General features: G+C 41.8%; 1 protein-coding gene across 5 annotated transcripts in view; it reads left to right on the top strand.

Moving 5' to 3' along the window:
• Window positions 1–680: 680 nt before the first annotated feature.
• The window catches only part of SMYD2 (SET and MYND domain containing 2), a 28679-nt gene continuing 10126 nt past the window's right edge, over window positions 681–19233 (top strand). Inside the window, exons 1-7 of one of the 5 annotated variants that reach the window (XM_041426686.1) lie at window positions 3054–3164; window positions 3545–3608; window positions 8375–8499; window positions 10449–10559; window positions 12170–12230; window positions 15006–15130; window positions 18765–18832. In XM_041426686.1, the coding sequence (XP_041282620.1) occupies window positions 10464–10559; window positions 12170–12230; window positions 15006–15130; window positions 18765–18832 (350 nt within the window). In that variant the 5' untranslated portion in view covers window positions 3054–3164; window positions 3545–3608; window positions 8375–8499; window positions 10449–10463. The other 4 variants (XM_041426683.1, XM_041426684.1, XM_041426685.1 and 1 more) reach the window with 4 other exon arrangements.

Consider the following 19233-nt stretch of genomic DNA (forward strand, 5'->3'; position numbering starts at 1 on the left):
GCACTTCATCACCCTGCTGTGAAATAAGTTTCAGATTACTCCACTAACTATTCTGCTAATGCAGTCAGTATATTCCTTCCTCCCTGTGTTCCTCTAGAGCTCCAAAGGAGAAGCTTGCATGGATAACAAGCAGCTGCTCCTGAAGACACTGAAAAGCTATTCCCTGAGATAACTATTACTGCATAGCAATGGAGCATGGAAGTATTTCTTGGTCCTTTGGCAGACAGTAATCTTCTGAATGTGATAAACAAAACCAGCCACTTTCTATGGCACAAGAAAATTTGTGCTTAGGCATGTAAGTTAAGAAAAAGACAAACAAAAAGCTAAAAAAAAAAACCCAAAACGACAGCTCAACGCAAATCTTACAGGCTGGGAAAAGCCACTGGTATGCAGGAGGAGAGCAAAATCACCTCATTTGTACCTTTCTTCAAGTGAATAGGACTCACTTCACTGGGAGCTGTGTTAGGTGCTAATATTAACGAGAGGGCTGTGAGGCCTGCAAGAGAGCTCCGTCCCGCTGTCCCCGCTGCCCGAGATCCGGGTGGATCTGCGGGATGCTTCCACCGCACACAGGTTGGCGTGGGCAGCCCCTCCCGAGGCCAGCCCGGAGCGGCGGGCAGGGCTCGGTGCCGGAGCGGCGGGCAGGCCTCGGCGGGCAGCGGCTCCCGGTGCGCAGCCGCCGGCGGGCCCGCCCGGCTCCCCTGCCCTCCCCGCGGCCGGGATGCGCTCGGAGGCGGCGCCGCAGCTGGGCGGCCTGGAGAGGTTCGTCAGCGCCGGCAAGGGCCGGGGGCTGCGGGCGCGGCGGCGCTTCGCCGTGGGCGAGCTGCTGCTCAGCTGCCCGGCCTATGTGGCCGTGCTGACCGTCAGCGAGCGCGGCAGCCACTGCGACGGCTGCTTCGCCAGGTAGGGCCCGCGGCTTTTGCGTGGCGGCAGCAGAACTTTCCCCCCCTCGGCTCGTGGTGCTGTGGCAGCACGGAGGTTTAAAGTCAAAGCTGGTTTTCCCTGCTCAGCAGCTCAGGAAAGAGAAAGGAAAAGAAGAAAAAAATTTCTGCTCTTCCCGTGCTCTGGTGGTCACGTAGACACGTGCGTAACCATCCTCTCGCAGGAAGTTTCATTGCTCCGTCTAGTTTTGTAATAACTTCGTGTTCGCTGGTTTTAATGAAGGTTTGATAAGGGAGGAAGGGTCTGCAATCGCCTAATTCGCATTTCACATTCCCTAGTGCGGAGGGAATATTTGTGAATGAAATGTATATATCTCCGTATTGAAATATACAGAAATACTTATATGTTACCTCTGTCTGAAACCTTAGTCTGCAAATCACTTTTACTGGGGCGGAGCGCAGGCAATGCAAGAACTTGTTTGTCTCCTGGTTGGGAATACTGGGACTGTAGTGCTGCCTGCTCCTGAGTGCTTCGGGATTCCTGGTGCTGGAGGGATGCGGGGGGCTCGAGTTTGCCAGGGCCTCTGCAGCTGCCTCCTCACCTGTGTGAAGGGGAGGTATTCAAGTGTTTGCCTCAAGCCTCTCGATACGAGCTGCTGCAGTGTGTATTAGGGTGTATTAGGGTTAGTAAATTCAGCATGGATATGACACTCTGGCACGTCACACCACACCATATTTTTAGAAGGTGTAGTACTTTCGTTACACACAGCTTACTGAGGAATTAAGTGCTTACCTGGTTATAACTGAGAGCAAATTTTAGTAGTTGCCTCAGGAAAGAAAAACAACTGTTGCAATTGTAGTATTTTTGTCCATGCATCCTTTTTCTTTCCTCATTACCTTATTGACTTATGACTTGGTCACTTGATTCACCTCTCTCTTTGCCTATGATCATCTAATATAGTTCCTAGTGAAGCCAGTTCCATTAATTTGAAGAAGGGTACAGCTGAGGTGATTTTCCTCACCTCTTTTACACCTTTTCCCAGCCTGTAAGGTTTGCATTGAAGTGTTGTTTTTGGGTTTAGGGTTTTTTTAACTCTTGTACCTAACCACAAGTTTCCTTGTGCCAGAGAAGCTGTCTGGTTTTGTTTGTCATATTCAGATTTTTCTGCCAAAGGACCGGGGAATAGTTCCATACTTCACTGATATGAAGTAATACTGTAAGGATAATAGTTATCTCACAGAATAGCTTTTAGTTATCTTCGGGAGCAGCTGCTTGCTATCCATGCAAGCTTCTCCTTTGGAGCTCTGGAGAACCACAGCAATCAAGGAGCCCACTGACTGCAGCAGGACAGCAGTTAGTGGGGTAATCTGAAACTTATTTCACACCAGGGTGATGAAGTGCCACTAAGAGGAACGATGTCTCGGCGATGTAAGGTGATCCGCCAGCACTCAGACATGTGTACTGTGTCTGTGACTGTTGCATTAGCACTGAACTAGCACGTACTAGATTCCAAACTGCTGGTACAACTTGCGAAGAGCCCTAGCAGGGAGGTTGTGGGCCCGACACCAGCCTTAGGAAGGGAAACTTGGCGAAGTTGTCGTGAAAACTTTGGCGGTAACATGGGCAAAATGAGGCCGTAACATTGTATTTGCATGAGATAGTGGTTGTTACTTTAAATACGCGGTTGTAATGTCAGCGAGAGGCGTCATGATGTTAGCCCGGCTCGCTCAGATTGCACCTTGGGTGCTTTGCGGATACAATCAGAGGATGCCAGACTTGCTGGGTTTTATGGGCTCCAAATACCAGTGACTACCCAAATATTGTACACTATTGTACACTATCACATCATATAAGGACCCTCACCCTTGATTCACTCCAGTGGGCTTACCTCAGTGTAAGGCTATTTTTTTTTTTTTTTTTTTTTTTTTTTTTCTTTTTACCGCTACTTACCCCAGGGAGGGTGTGCAGACATTTTAAAAGCATTCAGTACTGCTGAGAGATCCCTATTGCTGTCATACCAAAATGTCACTTGTTGGGTAACACATGTTCTATTTTTGGTGGGATCTGTTGCAACACATGCACTTTAAAGCAGAAAAGGACCTTCCTCGTGGCAGTTCCCTCTGGTGGGGTATATACAAATGTAAAATGGAGAGTGTGAGCCTTAGGTCTGCTCAGAATACACAGATATCAGAGCAGACAGGGTGGGACAGTGAGGGGCTCTCAGGTGACAGGAGATCAAACAGTATATTTAATAACATATTATTTTTTCTTGGCTTTTGGAGGTACTTACTCAACAAAGGTTGTGCATTCTATAACCAAAGAAGCGGTAGACTTGTCATAGCAGAGCCAGAGGGTTAATATTGGTGAAGAAGTGCACAGAGTAGTTTTAAATTTTGCAAAACACAAGAAATTTAGCTCATTATGCTTCGTAAAGTGTCAAAAAAAATGATGCTGTCTGTCAAATAGCATAGAGTAATATGTTTCCAAACCCAGCAATTTATCAGGAAAGCAGAATGCATAATGAGACTTGCTTGGAAAAAAAAGTGCTTTTGAAAGTCTAATAGAGTTTTCATTGTGAAATGCAAAAAGTGACCCAGTATACACTTTTATTTCATTCAGATTTCTAGAACAAAATAACTTCTGTTTTGTTTTTTTTATTAAGGAAAGAAGGATTGTCCAAGTGTGGAAGATGCAAACAGGCCTTTTATTGCAATGTGGAATGTCAGGTATGGTCATGCAATTTGTGAGGGTGGGGGGAAGGAGGGTGGGGGTTGCAGAACTTTAATTTTTGTTTGTGTGGCATTTGACCTGCTCTAATTGTCGCTATGGTTAATAACACTCCAGCCAGTTCCAGTATCCCACAGATGCTGACCATGGAGCTGTGCATTGGACAATCACAGGATTTCGCCGTGGTCTGCATGAGTCTTTCAAGATCAGCAGCTTCAGGGCTTGGTAGCACTGAGACTTTGATTAGAGCTGCCTGTCAACCCACTAATTATGTCTGTATTACTTCTTCCTTTAAGGACAGACCTGATAATTTAGCATTAGCTCACTAAACTGGTAAGATATCCTGTGTCTAATGGAAAAAAATCAAATCACTAAATAGCCATCTTAGGGGAGAGAGAGAGAGTTTTTGTCTGTTTGTTTGTTTGTTGATTTTTTTAAGAATATTTGCAAATATTTTGAGTATTGAGACTACCACAGCTGATGGTAGTCATAACCATTTGAAACCTGTCAGGCTTTCTCCCTAACTTGCTGTGGCAACTTCTATTCTTTTCCCATTTTTTAAAGGCCCCTGGATGTAGAATATAAGTGCATAGTAGAGCAATACAAAGATGTCCAAAACATTTACATGCAGTTTTAACTCTGTTTTTAATTCAAACTAGAATAGGCATATTAAAAAAAAAAAAAAAAAAAAAAAAGGAGAGAGAAAAAAAGGACAGGATTACAATACTAGAATCTAGCCTTTTTTGGGCCCTCAGCTTGATGGAGAAGAATTATTCAGTTTCTGTGTGGAAAAACTCAACTCGGTTGCTGGTTGAATAACGTGAGTTATGAAAGGTCTGTGGTGCTGGACATGGAGTGTGGAACAATGCTTATGAAGGATTTGAGTGGCCCAATGTCTGGCATGCAGCTGTGTGTTAGCCATAAATAATCCAAACCTTGTCCCACATGTTAACGTGCCCTTGGGTGCATGGGTCCATGCCAAGTAGTCTCTTGTCATTACCTGGAGAGAGATGTCATGGTTAGTGCTGCTCAGTTCCCACACACTTTGGACATGGCTGTTACTTTTATTTCGAGGATGTCTCTTATTCTCCTGTTGCACAAGTTTCAAAAGAAGCCTGACCTCTCAGTTTTCCCTCTATTACCTCCCCAACTTCCTGCTTTCCCACAGGATCCTAGTGAGTTGTGGGTGAATCAAATAGCCTTTTGGTTTTGAGGCACCAGGAGAACTCAAAAAGGCTTAACAGAAATTAGTTTTTTACAAAATTTCAGTAGTTCATAGAATTTCCAAAGTGAAAGCTTGCTGTATGAGCATCTTTAAGGGTCTTGAGAGAAATTTGGATGAACTTTAAAGTCAGTGTAGAGAAAACCTATGATTCATTCATGGAAAATGCTTGTTTATAAGAAATGTTTCCTCATGTCATTATTTCTTACAAGCTTTTTACTACATGAGGTAAGGAAATCCTTGAACAAAGCGGCTGTTTAGCAGCTTTTATCTGAGACTGTGAGTTTCTTCTCTTACTATATAAAATGTACAGTGGTTTGTGAAACAGCTGTGCAAGATTTTCTGAAGTAGGAAAGCTCAGTAATTCGTGCTGGGGAAAATAGCAAGTAGATGTCACGTTGGAAGTAGAAGAACTTATTTCTTCTCATCCATGGTCCTTTGCTTTCATCACCAAGTGGCCCTCCCTCAGAGTCCTGACTCCCAGCCTTGACAAAGTTTATACTTTTACATTTACAAACAAGGAGGAATTGATTTATTTAATTTTTTTTCCTGATAAAGTTTTGTATATGTATTGCTTTTCTTTAGATTAATTTTTTTTTTAATTTTTATTTTTTGGTGGTCAGAATTCTGTCTCTCTAGAGAGACATGTTCCTAGAGTAAAAACCTGAACTGCTCAAACTGAGTGTCCTTAAGTCTGTTAAAGCTGATGCTCAGTAAAAGCTTGTCCGTCTGATAAGCTAGTGAATCAGAATCTTTCCTACCTGTTGGTATGTGATATGATGCTCTAGATATAAAGGCCTTTTTTAGATTTTGTTGGTGTCTAAACTATAGTATGACATGCACAGGTACTAGCACCTTACTCTTGCTGGTGATATACATATAGCTTTTGATTCCCTAGTTGATATAACGCTGTCTTCCATCTTATGGGCCCTTCTGAGTCAGTCTGATGAAATTTATAAATGTTGCCGAGATGGAATTCTTTGATATTCTTTCAAAATTACCTTCAAGCACAATATTCTCTAGAAACTGGTCTCCACTGACTGTACATGCTACACAGTCTGCACTGCATCTTCATCGCTGTCTTGTTCAAAGGCACTTTTCAGCAGTTCAGCAACTCTTTGTAAAAGCTAAAAAGGATATCTGTGCCTTGGTACTGAATTTGTAATACTGGAATGTTCAGGAAATGTGTCCCTTTTTCCTGCATGGATGTGAGATATCATGCAACAGTCATAAAAGGCCAGGGCTTGAGAACTGTCATGGTATTGTTCATTTCATTTTTATTTTATATGTTAATTTTTCCCTGTAAATCCATTTTTTTTTTTGGTCAATTCAGCGAAAAATTGTATGCAACCAGCGAGGGCATGATATGATTTCATATATTGGTTAGTACCTTGTTAGTCAATACAATGCAGTTAGACAAATGTTTACCACATGAGGCATATGGAATAAAAACCCAAAGCTTTTGAGCTTGCTCTTTTCTTACTTAAAGATGTCCTATACCACAACTCATAGGAATTCTTGATCATTGTGGAGAGAGGTGGATCTATGTACACACACAGGCTTTGGCACAGCTCCTTAATGTTCCTGTTTTGGTCTCTTATGTTGCTTTTGGGATGGATAACCACATGTTTGGCCTGTATTAAGCTGGATATTTGCATAGGTGTGGATTCAGGGCACATAAGAGTGGAAGTTGCCTTCACTGCCTGTCCTTGCTGCTTTTAATGTTTTGCGGGTTAAATCTAGTCTGGGTTTGCTGGGTCTTTCTTTCCCCAAGCCCTAATCCAGGTCTCCTTTTAAAAGGGATTGTGATTTCCAGCAGATTCACACCATCCCACTCTCCAGTTTCACCTCCTTGGAGCACAGGCCTGTTACAATAGTGGCTTTCAGCCCCAATCTGCAGCTGTTCAGGTCTTGACTTCTTATATTATAATAATTTTAGTCAAGCAGGAGGAGACCTGTGCTCATTTTTTCTCTTTAGAAATTAGCTGCTGGAACACCCTGAAGAGAAATGTTTTAAGAGGGTTATGTGTTTGTAATTTTGGACCTGGTGAGCTTGAACCAGCTACTGGAACTCCTCTTGCTGTTATTACATATGGCTATCATTTATCCCAAAGAGAGTGGAGGTCTGCTAGCCAGTGTGCAGAAGGGGATGTTTGTGTAGTGATTTTCAGCATTTGAAATATATTTTGAACAAACAATTTATGGGTTTTTCTCAACATATCACGTTAAAGGCTGCTGTAGTTGGTATTTCTGGAGTGACTGAAACAGGTATTTTTAACCAGCTAGTAAGCCTCAAAATGTAGTTGCACACCTGTAATTAAGCAGGTGTGTTTTAAATGGGACCTTGTAGAAATTGCCTGCTCCTCTTTGTTAAGATGTAGAAAAAATACAATTTTTTTTTTTACTGTAATGATTCTGCTCAAAAGGATTTTGACACTGCAAGATTGCACTGGGTGTCTGTCCCCCTATATAAAAAGTTTGCCAATGTATTTTTCTTTGGTAAAGGTCTCTGTGAACATGTTAAGTGTTAATCCATGAAAGTCAAATACCCCCTATAGCTCAGCATTTGGTAAATGATGATAGGGAAGGATGGCTGAGAAGATGTATAAAACTTTTACCTTCACTGCTTGTTGAAAGGCTGTATCAGAGAACTTTACCAATTAATATCAGACATCAGAAGTTGCCTCACTGAAATTCAGTTAAGGAATTGGATGCCATTTGATCACAATTGGGCCTTAAGAGTCTGAAGAAGTGAGCTTAACCCCTGCACTGGCTTGCCCATCATTTCTCTCTGGTATTTATGTGTGTTTCTTTTCAATTGCGTGAAATAGAACATAGTTTTTATTTCGTATTGAAAAAGCCCATGTTAGAAAGGAGGTATAAGGACATTTGTTTGGACTTGAGTTTTATTTTTTTTAATATTATATTTTGTCACTTGTTGTTTTTCTCCTATGGTGAGGTATAAGACAGTGTTCTGGGAATCAGTCCAGTAGTCCTGGAAGGCAGAATCTCTTTGAAGAACTTCGTGAAGAGGAGTGTTCCCATGCTTTGATGTAAAAGGCATAAGCTTTAAAGAACTTCCCTTCCAAAAATGTTGTCACTCCTAAATGAAGGAAAAAATATTGTGAATGTAATGAAAATAGGAAGAAAATATCGTTAATGGCGCACTAGGGATTCAGTTAGAACAATGCTACTTGTTATAATTCAAACTACCTGGAGGAAAATGTGGAAAAGAATGCAAAATACAGTCCTGCTGTGATCGCAGGGAAAGCTGCTGTCATGGTGTTTCTATCCCAGGTATTACTCAGTCATCAGAACTCTCTCTTTTTTTATGGTCTTTCAGGCTTTTATCTCATTTTGCACAATTCAGCCGTATCTTGTCCCTTTAACCTCCCTACCAGTTCGTATAACTCAGTATGATTCTGCCTGGGGAAAGATTTTAATTAACGATGTGTAAAGAATAAAGGGACAAATGGATTTTTTTTTTTTAAACTACTTCAAGACAGGCACATGATTTTGCATTTTGATTTTTTGTTTTATCAGGTAATTTCTCCTGTTTATTTAATGTGTGTGTATGGATGAGAGTCCTGCAAAGCTTCAGGTTCAGTGCCTTCTCTTTATGAACAAGCATGCTGAAGTTAGTGGGTGTCCTGAGTAAGTAAGAAGAGGTGAGAAGTGAGATTTACCTCTCTCTTTTTAGCCTTTGGCCTGTAGATTCCTTAGCAAAGGCTGTCGAATTTTCCAGAAAAGGTTTTGGGGCATACATAGGAAATGGGTCTCTCCGGGGATGCATTTTGTAGTGTGACAGCTATATAGGAGAGTTGAGAGTGTAATTTCACATGACATGATTACAGTGTAATATACTATTTTGGTTCTGGTCTGTATTGCCACATCCTCTTAGAATATTTACACTGGAGCTTATTTCAGGCAGCCTGTATGTAGGTTTTTTTGGAAGTACCATGCTGGGTTATCGAGGACAGCACAGCTGACATTGTGAGGGGTTGAATACCCTTGCAGTGTTGCACTGCTTCAAATCCTACCCAAGGCTGAGGCATGTGTTGACCTTTCTTTTCCTAATAAAATAACCTCCTAAAGCTGTCTGTGCCCAGGAAACTTAAAATAACTGTTTTCAGTGGAAGAAATTTTGGTGTAGTAACTCTGAAATTGGTAATCTTAGCTATTGTTTTGATCTGCAAAACCTGTAAATAAGCTGACCAGCCAAGGCAGGAGGCACTGAGGGTCCTGATTCCCCTGACTGTTTCCTGCTTTGGGGTGCTGTATGTAGCTCCCACAAGGAACCCATCTCCCAGTAGTCCTGTAGCATATCTACCAGTCCTGTGTAGATGCTTCAGGCAGCCTCCAGTGTGTCTCCCTGGTGTTTCAAACAGCTCTTGCCTTTAGTGGTTAAGCAGCTGAGGGAAATTGTTCCTTCTGTGCCACTCAGTCACTATGATGGGCCATATTGTTGGGTTTTTTAAATTATTTTTAAAAATTGGGGCTAAGTGGGCCAACAGAGGATCTGCCATACTGAGTGAATCAGAGTAATGGGATTTAAGAACATTCTGGAATGTGCTAAAATTTTTTCAAGTTTTCACTCACAGATTAGTGGGATTTGTTTGTGTTTTTTCTCTGCTAGTGTTTTCCACCAGTTTGAATCTGGTATGAAAGCAAAGTTTGATGCTCCCTAAGCAGACAGAAAACTGTCGTTCTGTTCTAACATAGTGCTATAAACGTGTGTTTGGGATGAGATATAGCTATAAATTCCTGTGCATTGCTTGATTATTTCCATATTTAAATGAATTAATAAAATGAAATTTGATGCAGTCTGAGGACAGTCTGGGCTAGTGCAGATTGTTAATATGTGATTTTCTGCTATTGTTTGGAAGATTCTGTGGCCTTGGGTGAAATTTGTTGAGTGACAAAAGCTGGTGAGTGCCTTGTGACATCACTCCTGTATGTTGTTACTGTCTGTTGAGCTAGGAATATGCTATGCATTACCTAAACTATATTCTATACATTTAACTAAAATGTTTGTCTGTATTAGTGTTTTTTCATTGTCTAGCTGTACTTTTATTCTTCAACATTTAAGGAAAAAAAATCTGATAATTCCATCAGAATGTTTGTGGTTGACCTTACAGTCAAATGATTCTTAGTGGTTGTGAATCCATTGACTTCAGACACATTACTCCTGATTACACCAGGGTCACCTCATAGTGAGGGGCCAAGGTATTAAATGGAAATGAACCCAATAAAGTCATCAAGCTCAGACCTACTGTGTCCTCACATTCTTGATCTGAACAATAAGAACTGGTGATTTATAAATCATGTTGTCTATTTGCTTCTTTGTCATTTAATACTTTTTTTCTGTTGAGTAAGTGAAGATGTTCTGACCTCAGCTCATCCCTTGTGAATTTGTTTGAAAAAAAGCAGGATAGCTGTACCCCTTAAATGTGACTCAAGCTTTTGTTCTGGTTTAGTGAGCGTCACCTTATTTTTTAAAGGAAACACATTTCACTTGACCTCTAGGATCTGGCAGGACTTGCTTCATCCCCTTTTTCATAAGTTTATCTCCATGGCTCTTTTTTTTTTTTTTAAGTATTTTTTTCTCTGTTTTCAGAAGGAAGACTGGCCAATGCACAAGCTGGAATGTGCCTCCATGTGCACTTTTGGGCAGAACTGGCATCCCTCAGAGACTGTGAGGCTAACAGCAAGGATCCTTGCCAAACAGGTGAGCAGAAAGTGAGGCTTGGGAGGTTTGCTCCTGCTCTGGGTGCCAGGGAAGGCAGGAAAATTAAAATTGACCGACAGTAACTGTCCCTGCAAAGCACATACACACACACAAGTTTCCTGTGTACAGAGAGGTGTAACACAGAGCTTGAGCAGCTGAATGAACTGACCATCAGACCACTGCAGCAGGGTCAGGTCCAGCTGGAGACTTTTGTGGGAAGCTAGAGAAAGGCTAGTGAGGTCTTCAGCTGTAACCTGTGGCCGAGGTACTGCTGAACAGAGCCTGGAAATATTTACTGATGGTTTTACGTTGGTGTTTCAGCCCCTGATCTGGTAGATTTGAGCTCTTGGTTACACATGTGGGCAAGCACCAAGACCACACTGATAAAAAGAAAGAAGAATAAGATTTGCTATTTGGGTTTAATTCCAAGGAATGCTTCTGGAGTTGTCTGGCTGCAGGCACTGATACCTTTATGAAGCAGTTGTCTGTTGTAGTATTTTTCAGCTACAGTTGCATAGCACTGTGTAGCATATAACTCCCAGTACATTTGTGAGTCAAAACACCTCTGAGATATTCAGGCATAAACATTTATGATTTTGAGATAGCTGGTGAAAACCAGAGTTTGAGAGAGAAATCTTAGACCCTTGGTATTTGGAAAAAAAAGAATATTGTGAGTAAGGAAAGAAGATTGCAATGTCAACCTCCATTTCAGTGTTCCTTAACTATATGGATACTGGGGATAACACAAGTGCTTACAGGGATGGGATGGGATTCATGAGTTTCAAGGTTATTGTGCTGTGTATCTTTGTAGAGCTCTGAACTCTCTCTGCAAAAACAAATCCTCTTTGAGGGATATTTTTGTGATTGAGGTCTGGTTATGTGACAAGGGCAACCTGGATACTGTATGTAGGGAGGATTTTGGTGGCCTACTGGGAAGGTAGCTGCATCCTTGCTGTGTGTGTAGATGTGTGTGCATGAATGTACATGTGTGTGACTTAATTAAAGCACCATTTGGGGGTGATCCACAAACAAAATCGAATGTTTCATGACAAAAAGTCGTTGGAGTAAATTTCTGCTTTCATCGCTTACAGGGAGGGGGGAGAACCCTACATGTCATATAAAAGCTAAATATGCAAACCATAGTCCCTGAACCTCAGCTGCTGGGCCACCTGCAAAGCCATATTTAATGGCCAAGATTACAAAGAAGTGGCCTTAGGCCAACAGTGGAGCACTGCTTTTGAACTCTGTCAACAGTCAGTTTATTCACTTTCCTCAAAGCAAAGCCTGTCTTCTGCCTGCTTGCTATTGTTAGCAGCTTTCTGGGTGTTCAGAACAAAGCAAATGACATATTTAAAATACTGTTCAGTTTATGTATATAAATTTGAGAGGAGTTCATCTTTGGCTGCCTAATTTGGTGTGGAGAGAATATTTCTATGCCTTTAGTTAGGGCAGTCAATTTAACTCATTAGTGTTCATCAACTCTTATAAATTCCATAGACTGTGGGTTTGTCTTACAGGTAGGAGTTCCCAAATTCTGAATGAGTACACAAAACTGCTGAAGGGAAACATTAAAATATTTTCTTTTTTTTTTTCCCCCCCTTTGTTGTTAGAAAACTCACCCTGAAAGAACACAGTCAGAGAAGCTGCTTGCTGTAAAAGAGTTTGAATCACGTAAGTAAGAAAGGCTTGCAGGTAAACAGAGGTTTTGACTTAACTGTATTAATGATTTGTTTCCCCATGGCTCCCCTTCATCAACACCTTTCAGAAGATCCCATTCCTGCTGGAGGAAAGAAGTAAACAAAGAGAATTATGGTTCCTCATTTTTATGAAAGTGCAGTGCTCTTTCTTTTTTTTTTTTTTCTTGGCTGTTTGTGGGAGCTGTGAAACAAGGATGAAAACCTAGACAGAGTTAATTATGTAGCATACATCCATCTCTTGCTTCTCTGGTATTCTAGTGTCTTTTGAGAATTGTAATCTTGCAAAATTAAAATAGCTGATATTTGTTACCAGGAGGCATAAAATCAGAGACAGCACAGTTGCTTGATGGTGACAGTGACTAAGGGGCTAATTGCAGAACCCTCTGGACTGTGCTTCAGTATCTGTCACTGCCAGTCAAATCTGACATGTTGTATATGATTCCATGTCCTAAATGCTCTAAAATAATCCAAAGAAGGAGATAAGGCAATGGCTTGCTTTTAACTGGAAAGCTACTGTTTACAACCAGTAAGGCCAAGTTAGAAACTGACCATTAGTGCCCATCCTGGCACAGTTTTCACCAGTCTGTTGTTTTCTTTCTTGGTGCTGAGCATAATAAAACACAGAGGCAATAGGTTGTATATTCACGTTACTCACTCTGATGGCTTCCAAAACCTTTTACAAAATGCTGAATAAATGTACTCATTGCTAGGACTTGAGGTAGCAGAGTAACCAAGCACAGTAGTCTTATTTGCCTCCTGAACAAAAGCTCCTGTCATTGCTTTTGGGACAGCTGGGGGAACAAGGGGGAAAAATGCCAACTTTAACTTTGCCTATGGTAAGGATAGTTCTACAGATAAGTTGGCAGGATTGAGGTTGAGGAGAATAGGTAAGTGTGTATTCTTCTGCATTGCAGCTTGTATTCAATAATTTATTAATTTGAGAGATAAAAGGCTGAAATGTTTTTTTCTGTTGCAGTGTCCCACTTGTCCTCTAGAAGCCTTTGTTTTGTTAGCAAGCACGCCTGTTCCTGCTACTTTTTGATTCACCTCCCTGCTTAGCACACCTTTATCAGTTGTCTTACGCTTTGCAACACCACACACAGGACAGGAAAAGGCACTTGGCTGTCAGTTGGAAGCTCAGAATTTCTTATTTCTGATTTGTCTTCATTCTCATCAAATGGTCCAATTTCATTTTCCTTAGTGTTTTTTGTGATTCCCCCATCATTCACATCTGCTCTTACAAATAATTTTGTCCTTCTTTGACTGTTGTGCAGCCTTTTCTCTCCATTATTATTTTGAGTTGGAGAGAGCAGGAGAGAACTAGTAACACTGCCACTGCCTGTCCAAACCTTCTGATCTTGAGGGGAGAGAGAGGGTTCCAGGAGCATATGGTGGATCATCTAGCTTACTCTGCATGGATGAGGTAGGGAAAGGTTCAGTGGCCATGGCTTTGGTTAGAACTTGTCATGGGCCTGAGGGTAAATCTCTGGAGAAACCCGTAATGGAATACAGTTGGCAGGTCTGCCAGTGTGGAGACCCTGGGGGACATTCCCTAGCTTAAGGAGACACAAGAAGCTTCGCTCAAAAAGCTGTTAAGACCCTGTTGGCTTTTTCCCCTGTTCCTATGTCCGTTCCTATGTTCCTGAGCCACTCCCTCCCTATTCCCTGATTGGCCCTCATCTTTGTACTGTCCTGAGGCCAGGGTCAGCCCCGGCCCCTTGGGAGGGAAAACCTGAACCCTCCATGTGTGTGTGCCTGGGACTTGAACATCTCACCGCACGGCTGAATAAAACATCTGTGGATACCATGCAAAGGCCCTTTCTGCTTCCTTACCCTGGACTTTACTGGCAGCTATTCAGGCAGCAACATGCCAGGCCATTTCCACTGATGTTCCTGCTGTCTCCTATTAGTAGATGTCTAAACACATCTCTGTTGGTGGTCACCCCCCAGCCTGTGGAGATGTGGGCACTTTCAGGCAGTGTTTGCTACCTCCTGAGGCAGGTACCTGCAATAGGTCAGGTGGATTGCATTCCTGGGCACCCTCATATCCTCTTCTTGCTGCAAAGGGAACCCCTGTGTTGTTGCTAGGTCCCTGTCGTGTGTGGCCACAAAGAGTTGGGGCTTCTGTGCTGAGAAAGACCACGTCTGTTAAAAGCAGCAGGGATAAGCAGCCTTAGCAGCAGTTTGGGCTGGTTTGTGCTGGTAAGGAATAGGTCTGTATGAGAAAGTTTCATTATATAAAGCATGTTTTCAGGTGGGTGATGTTTAGTGTGAGCTCATGCCACAGTGGGTGGGATCATGTAGCTGGTAAGGTCATGTCAGACAGCTGAGGACAGCTACCCCAGCTGAAAGGCTTCCAGCGGGCCAGGGCTGCTTGGCTGTTTGCTAGAGTTAACAAATGTGCTTTAAAGACTACAACCCTTCTCCGAGGAAAGTAGTCTGTGTCCAATTATCTGCTAACCTAAAGATGTCAGAAAATGCTTTTTAATCCTTCATGTCGGGCATGTGCTGGACTCGATGATCTTGAAGGTCTCTTCCAACCTAGTGATTCTGTGATTTTATGTTCTTGTAGCACACGTGTGGCTTTAGCAGAGGCAACATTATGTTTGTGGAAGAGCAGGCACTTCTTGCAGTACTTCCAAGTGGCTTGTCCCTCAGCGGTTTCTGTTAAAGTCTGGGTCTCTTCTAACCTAAGGCTACCTGGAGGGGTTTTCCTGTTACTGAAATGAAATGTGTTTTTTGTCCACAGACCTTGACAAACTAGACAATGAAAAGAGAGAGCTGATCCAGAACGACATTGCTGCTCTTCATCACTTTTACTCAAAGCACTTGGACTACCCTGACAATGCTGCCCTTGTAGTTCTCTTTGCACAAGTAAGTTGGCTAGAACACAGCCTGCTTAGGTGGATGGTGCTGTAGGAGTTTAGCCTTTCTGAAAGGGGGAGAATGTTAATGGCAATGGAAATGGTAGCTCTTTGCTTATCTTAAAGACAGATGACTATACTTCTGCTTCACTGAGCAGTAATGGCTGGATGTGCTCCACTTCTGTGGAGGAGAGACTCCTGTATACAGACTTTCCATGAGGTGCTTCTCAAACACTGACAGCCTTTAATAAACCCTGTCCAAGTTAAGCTTCTTGTGGGCCAAACATAGCGTGGCTGTTGTTAAACTAATATGGAGGCTGCCGGCCTGAGACCCTGCCAGACAAATCCTTCATTCAGGCTTCAAACTTGTGGTCAGGTCATCACTGTGTTTGACCTTCACAGGGAGTAAACTTCAGAGATGTAGAAAGAGCAGCAGAAAGTGCAGCCTAAAACTTTTATCTGGTGTGTGGCTTTTAAATGTAGTCAGGTGGTTTGGCCATCTGGAGAGATGAAGGAAAGACAGGATGTCTTGTTAGATAACTTCTGATATGTCATTTCTTTTTTTCTCACCTACTTTTCATATGCATCTGAATTGGGTGTATTGTAGTGGAAGGAATAATACACCGGTGGAATACTGAAAGATCCATTTTCTTCTTTTCCCTCTTTTGCTTCAGTATGAGCTACTTTTGTACTTAGGTTTCTGAGTAAAATAATATCTTGAGATGGGGGCAGATGTTGACTTCTGTGATGAAAGCTGAGATGGAAATAGCCTGTTTGGTAGAGCTGGGTATCTACTAACAAGGAGGCACAGTTACTATTTCCTTACTACAGAAGTACTCTTATTCTGTAGGGGAATGATTCTTTAGGATGTTTAGCATCTGCTATCATCCCTTGTGTTGTTTCTAATTACACATTTCTTTTCAATGACGAGGGTTTTTTTCTCTTTTGAAGACTTTAAAATTTATATTTGTCAGATGGATACTTTGAAGTTGTTAGTAAAACCAGTTTCTTGTGGTATTTATGAATACTTTTGTTAGCATGTAGTCAGAATTCCCCAAAGATTTCATTATTTTGGCTATATTAACTTTTGTTTCATGTCCTGTCTAAGACCAGCTCCACCAGACTGTGGTACTTGAACTGACTTCTGTGAGCTGCTGACTCCCAGATCTCATATTCCATCCAGTCTTCTCTATGGATGTCACCCATAGGTGCTACCTTAAGCTCATCCTGATCATCAGGTAGCTCTCTGCCGCTGTGAGCATTAGAATTTTTTGAACTAAAATCTCTGGAAGTCATCTGGCTGCTTTTCAGAAATGTTTTACAGGATGCAACCTTCTGAGGTGTTAGTCCCAGGATAAATTTTTCCAGAAGAACGGGAGGTGTGCTTGTACTTGAGCTGTGCAAACATGTTTGCTAATAATTACTTAACTTGACCCAAAACCAGTAGTATGGATATGCTGCTGCTTCTTTGTTTTCCTTCAACACTTACTCTGGCCTCATGTGGTCTGTTTTGCTTCTCCATTCCCATTTTTTCTCTCTGTGATTCAGGACAGTCGTTGGAGTTTGAACACCTCTGACTCTTTCTCATTGTTTTTAGTGAACTTTGCCTGATGCTCTTCCTTACACAGCTGAAGTGCAAATGGTCCTTTTGAGTGGAATAGAGTTCTTTTTTCCAAAGTCCTTGCCTTTCACAGCCCTCTTCTCCAGCTGTTGGCATCATGCTATTCTCTTTTGTCCCTGTGGAATATAGCTCTTGAGGCTGGAGCTTTTCTTTCTCAGCCTCACCTTGTCATACTCTTCGAACTTGCCTCAAGTTCCAGCATCTCACCCTTTCCTTGAAGACCTTGCATTTTGTGCCTTCCTTTGCACATTCTCTTTTCCACCATTGGGAACAATCCTGAACTCCACTTTTATTGCTGTTGTCTCTTCACTCCCTCCACTTTGCCTGTTTTTGGTCATGCATTCATCTGGTGAAATCAGTGATATCTCATCCCTTCTAATCTCTCCTCTTATGAAAGTATCATATTAGAAATTACACGAATTGTGTTGTCTCTGGCTTAGTGGAGGGGAGTTGATAACTCACTGCATATTTTTTAAATATTTCCCTGTGATTGAGAACCATCAAGCTGTTCTTTGTCAGCCTTTGTAGCCTTATGTTCTTACTTGCTGTTGATATTATATTTCCCTTCTATTGTTTCTGCATTCAGCTATTACATTTTGGTTTTGGTTCTGGTATGCTTTTACATTGGTCATCTTGAGAGACTGGGAAACTTTGGGTGCTATATTGCTAAAAATAACAGGATAAAGATCAAGCAAAGATAGCAGAGGTACTGATGAGTGAATCACGATACTTGCCTTAATTGTGAACTCACCCTGAACAGTTCATGCCTGAGGACTGGCTTTGTGTGTTTGTGTATTTCTAAAAGCCAGTCCAAGCTGCATTCCAGCTTGTGGGACAAGCACTTTGCTTGGTGAGCAACCTGCTCTACTGGAAGGCGTCCCTGCCTCTGGGGATTGAAGAAAACACAAGAGACCGGAATACGATCTTCACAGTCCCTTCCAACCCAAACCATTCAATGGTTCTGTGATTACTGCTGGTAGTATTTGTTGTCAGCTCTTACCCTTTCCAAAACAAATACTGCAGTATACTTGACTGACTGTTGTTGTGCCCATTCTAGATTTAAATGGACTTGGCCATCTTGTTCTAGTGAGTTGTTTTAGTGAGTTACTGGCGCTTTTTTCATGTTTGTAGGGAGATAATGGTGAATGTGGAGAGGGTTCTCTTTGTGTCGGTATGTGTGGGATTTGAAGTGGAAGTGGAATAAAGTACTTGACTGAGGTGCATTTTGGCCACTTAAAGTCATACAAACCACATGAAAAAGCTGAAACTTCTGTAAGATTCCTTTGACTTGGATGAGAACAAAAGTGAGAAGGTTTTAAAGCCTGCTTGAATCTATTCTATAAGAGAGTTTTGTGAACAAGTTCTTTTGATCCTGTGTCTGTTTAAATTAGGAATACACTTCCTCTCATACTCTGTCCTTTTTCTGTCCCCTCCTAGTCTACGTCTTTATGAGGTTCAAGTCTTTCTTGGTGCTTTTGTTGTTTTCACATGTGCTTTAGCTGTAGCTGATATGTGCAGTCTTTGATGACAGGTCCCATTGTGGCAGGTCTCTGTGACACATGCTCCATCAAAGCTCTGTACTGCCCCAGCCTGGCTGAGTTCGCTGCCCTTCTTTCCCGCATTGCTCCTTGCATGTGTAGTTCTGCTTTGGCCCGTTCCTTGTCATGGCCCAATGAAGTTTGCTTGCCTCATGTTGGGGTGAGGTTTTGTGTGCTCGTTTTGAGACCCACTTCTCTTGGTTGAGCCTCCAAGGAGCACTTCACTAGATGTGTCCTGAGCAGGTGCAAGTGTTGGACCATCAGTTCTTTATTGTCCTGTGCATTCCTTTGGAGTGGGACTTTGTCCTCACTTCACTTGTCGAGATGTCATGGAGCTCCCTGTGAGTAATGGAGAGGTGGATGAAAAATTGTAAGCAAATTACAATTCTGCAATTGTGTTTTATGTATGAGAATGTGACATGTGAGAACATGGGGAGTACTCAGCTGACCAGAAGCTGATCCAGCACCTTTCTCTTTTTCCTCAGGTTAACTGTAATGGCTTCACAATTGAAGATGAAGAACTCTCTCATTTGGGATCAGCCATATTTCCTGAGTAGGTTGATTTTAATATTTTAAAAGATAAAATTAACTTGTTTTGAAACAAGTAGAGGAAGTAGATATCTACCAAAAGAATTAATTTATCTTGTTTTAAATATCTTTAATTGGCTAATAAAATGTGGTAAATTATTTGCAGTTTTTCTTAAAAATCCAGGAATTTTTGAAAAATTGCACTTGTAATTTGTTTTGAAACTTAGATTGTGAACTATATTCAGGTTGGTAAAAACCGCTTAACTTGGGTACCAGGTTCTGGACAGGGACATCAAGTAATGATCAAAGCCAAATGAAAAGGATTGCAGGTAACTTGCTCTATTCACAACTTCCTGTTTTGGCTAGGTAGAAACCTTCCCCTGGTGCTTTCTGAACAATATCCCTTCTACCTTTGTTCCTTGGCAA

This window comes from Onychostruthus taczanowskii, unplaced genomic scaffold, assembly GCF_017590055.1.
Source record: "Onychostruthus taczanowskii isolate IOZ18803 unplaced genomic scaffold, ASM1759005v1 scaffold93, whole genome shotgun sequence".
Taxonomy (NCBI): domain Eukaryota; kingdom Metazoa; phylum Chordata; class Aves; order Passeriformes; family Passeridae; genus Onychostruthus; species Onychostruthus taczanowskii.